We start from the raw sequence: 3691 nt of genomic DNA on the forward strand, positions 1-3691 counted from the left end.
TGTAGTTTCCGGCACGCCACCGCTCTAAATGAATAACCATAACTCCGGTGTTGAAGTAACAAGGTTTACGACTCGCGAACGTGAGAGAAAGCGAAGGATTGGACCAAAACGTTGGTGTGAAATAGTTGCTGAAATTAGCGTTGCAATATTCCGGCGCAGCGAGAACGGCGTCGTTACGAAGATTCGTGGCGGCGAGTTTGGCTATGTCGTCGACGAGTATAAGATCGGAATCAAGGTAAACGATTTTATTTACGCACGTGGGAAGAAGGTTAGCCATGTAATTTCGCGCGTAGTTGAGAGGACAATCAAGTGCGGAGCGAATGGAAGTTGAAATGAAACCTGAAACGGCATCGTCGTTGAAAGGGTAGATTTGGAATTTCAAATAGGGGAATGAGTTTGAGAGTGTGTTGTTGAGTGTGACAGTGGAGGAATATGATTTTGAAGCAGCGGTGACGAAATGGAAGATAGTGTTTTCTGGACATGAAGAGTGTTGAAGAACGGAGAGAATGGCGGCCATGGAGCCACGGAGGTATTTAATGTCTAGTGTCATTGCCACGTGGACAGCATCGTCGGAGCACGTGTCGGTGGGTTGTGAAAATTGAAGGGTGGCGCAGTTTGGGGAATTGTAGAATTTAGGTGCTTGTTTGAAGCGTTGAGTGGTGGTGATGGTGATGGTGTTGCACGTGACATGATTAGTAGAGATCAAGATAATAAACAATAGAACTATTAGGAAATGAAAAATGGTTAAGACCATGGATGTCATATGATGATTTATGTAGAAGAATATTGGAGGTGGTTAATATTTGATGGATCTAAAAGCATTTGATTTGATGAAAAATGAGAAATGAGAAATGAGGAGAGAGATGGGTTCTTGTAGCCAACACCACCATAGAGATCGCTGCTTCAATTTCATAAACATAACTCAATGCATAAACTCATTTAGTCAATCATATTACCACTTTTTTTATTTTGGATATGTACCACTCCGATTTATCCATACTTATAAAATACTACTCGCTCAATATACTTCACATTTTTATATTTTTTTTTTCTTAAAACTTATGTTTTCTCTAAAATTAACTTAGGTTAATTTTAATTTATTAATGAAAATACGTGAAGTTTATCGTACTTAAAAAATGAAATGTTATTTTGAGAAGATTGTTTGTACTGCACTATTCAAATTCATAAGGTAAGTATAATTTTCTTTTTTTGACGTCAAGTATAAGCTTACTCACAAACTATGTACTAGTATGTAGTTACATGCATTGGAAATTAGCAATCCAGAAAACAAAAAACGCCGTGAATTGGGACGTATTGATACACTATCCATCCATAATTGATCAAGAAAACGGGGTTTTTCTTTCTTGTGTCTCTTCTAACAAGTCAAACTGATATAAAATAATTAATTTTAATAACATAAAATAACATTAACAATTGACGATTCTCTCTATTCAAAGACCATAAACAAATAAGTCAAAGAAAAAATAGTGTAAACAAATTATTAAAATTTTATGTATATTGTACTCAATACTCATGATAATATAATCATATATTTGAGCCGTCCATGTCTGTGGAATGCTCCAGTGAAGTGTTTACAGGTATAACATGCATCTAAAACCAACAATTTTATTATTTGTTTTTGGCGAGGAAATACCAATTCACTAATTTTTTTAGATTAAATGGTCAAATCACGAAAGTCATATACACAACCGGTAACTTTATTATTAGAAAAAAAGGAGTAGCTTCAAATAAGAGTCATAACTATATTTTCTAATTTCTAATAAAATTAACCTGGTGGAAAACCTTATGCATTTTTTTAAAGCAAAAATTACATCATATGATATAAGTTTGACATTCATCTATATTAATATTCTAAAACTATTTCCCATCGTACGCAACACTTTAATAAATATATTGAATAAAAAATATAAAACATTGAGAGTCTAAATCAAAACTTAAGAAAACTAAGATGAAAAACACTCAATTAAAAATCTTACCTGAAAATTAAAAGGAATAAAATTAAAGTGAATGAAAAAAATGCAGTGTAACAAACAAACAATATTGTGATGATGAACAAAGAACAAACTTAAATCGAATCATTAACTAAAATGATAGAAAGAAAGATTATACTGATTACTGTAAAAATTATTCATATACAATTACACTATCTAAAATATTAGGTAGCAAAAAACTAAAAATAACATTTCTCAACCAAAAGGGCGTGTTTGTGTTAGAAAATAAAGTATGCACGTGTTTTCGGATCCTATTTAGTTGTTGTGCATATGCGAAAGGCAGTACAAACTATTAGATTGTTAGGATTCGTTGTTTTTAGGCTTAATTGTAGTTTTGGTCTCTATATTTTAGTTAAATCGCGAAAGTAATCTCTTCATTTTGTTTATCCTCAGTTTTGGTTCCAAAATAGAATTTTTGGTATAAAATTTGATAAAATTTCATTTTTTTTTAAACACGTACTACACCATTTATAATCATATATTTCAAGTACAAGTGTTGCAAATGAGATCTTGAGGAGTGTGACTTAAATAAATGTAAAATAAAATAAAATTTTATCAAAATTTGGACCAAAATTATGTTTGAGATACCACTGGAGAGAAATAAAATGGGGAACTACTTTCGCAATTCAGTTAAAATAGGAGAATCAAAACTACAATTAAGTCATTTTTTATAATGGTCGATCTTAATAATTAGTATTTATACGATTGATTAATATTAAATTGTATTAATAATAAATTTGTTTCATAAAATTAGTACCGGTAAATTGACATAATTAATAATATTACTAGTTATAAAATTAATACTATTTATTTAATTAACTAAAAACTAATTTAAGGTTAAAAAAATTAAGTCTCAAGGCAAATGCTTTGTTTGCAACCCTTGTGCCATCCATGTGTTGAAAAGTAAGGAAATATTTAGTTTTGAAAAGTTAGTTTGGAGATGTAAAAGAGTAAGATATATTAGATTTATTCTTAAATATATGGGAAACTCTATTTAATATATTGTGTTAAAATAAATGTATGAGATGAGATATATACTTGGTAATTCAGTTGCCCAAATTTGTGACTACAAACTTGGCCAGATCACCATCTTCAATTCTATTTAATTGGCAAGGGTGCAAAATAGCTGCAAAGAAGGAAGGACCCTTAAAATTGTGCCACCTAAGCTCAAAATGTCATATCATAAATAAAATATAATAAAAAAGTGAACAAAAGATGTCCGAGTGTCGGTTAAATATTTAGAGTCAAGTGTCGGTTAATTTTGAAAACCGGATTTTTATGATGTCTATAGAAATTTCACATTTGAAATAACTTCAATCTCATTGATTTTTTTTTTTACAGAAAAAGTAAATTCATTTGTTAGTTGTTATTAAATTTTCACTTAATTTATTTTTATAAAATTAATTTGTAAAACAAAATATTTTATTTTTTATAATTTTTTAGAGATTTATCTCTTATTAATGTGAAATTGTATTTTTTAATATCTATATTAAACTCAAACATTATTCTATTATCTTTAATTTTAATTGTAAAAAGAAAAATAAAATTCAAAATTATATAAAATTCTAACTACAATGTATATTGATTTTTCTCTTTAAAATAAAAATTAATATTGATATTTTATCATGAATAAAATAGTAATATCATATCCGTAAATATAGTTCAATGTGAAGAGTCGA

General features: G+C 29.3%; 1 protein-coding gene across 1 annotated transcript in view; it reads right to left on the bottom strand.

The window, feature by feature from the left end:
- The window catches only part of LOC101488491 (probable galacturonosyltransferase-like 1), a 1375-nt gene extending 375 nt beyond the window's left edge, over nucleotides 1-1000 (bottom strand). The window contains exon 1 of the mRNA XM_012719032.3: nucleotides 2-1000. Coding sequence (XP_012574486.2) covers nucleotides 2-763 — 762 coding nt within the window. The 5' untranslated portion in view covers nucleotides 764-1000. The remainder of the gene's footprint in view (nucleotide 1) is intronic.
- Between the last annotated feature and the right edge of the window lie 2691 nt (nucleotides 1001-3691).

This window comes from Cicer arietinum, chromosome 8 (genome assembly GCF_000331145.2).
Source record: "Cicer arietinum cultivar CDC Frontier isolate Library 1 chromosome 8, Cicar.CDCFrontier_v2.0, whole genome shotgun sequence".
NCBI lineage: Eukaryota > Viridiplantae > Streptophyta > Magnoliopsida > Fabales > Fabaceae > Cicer > Cicer arietinum.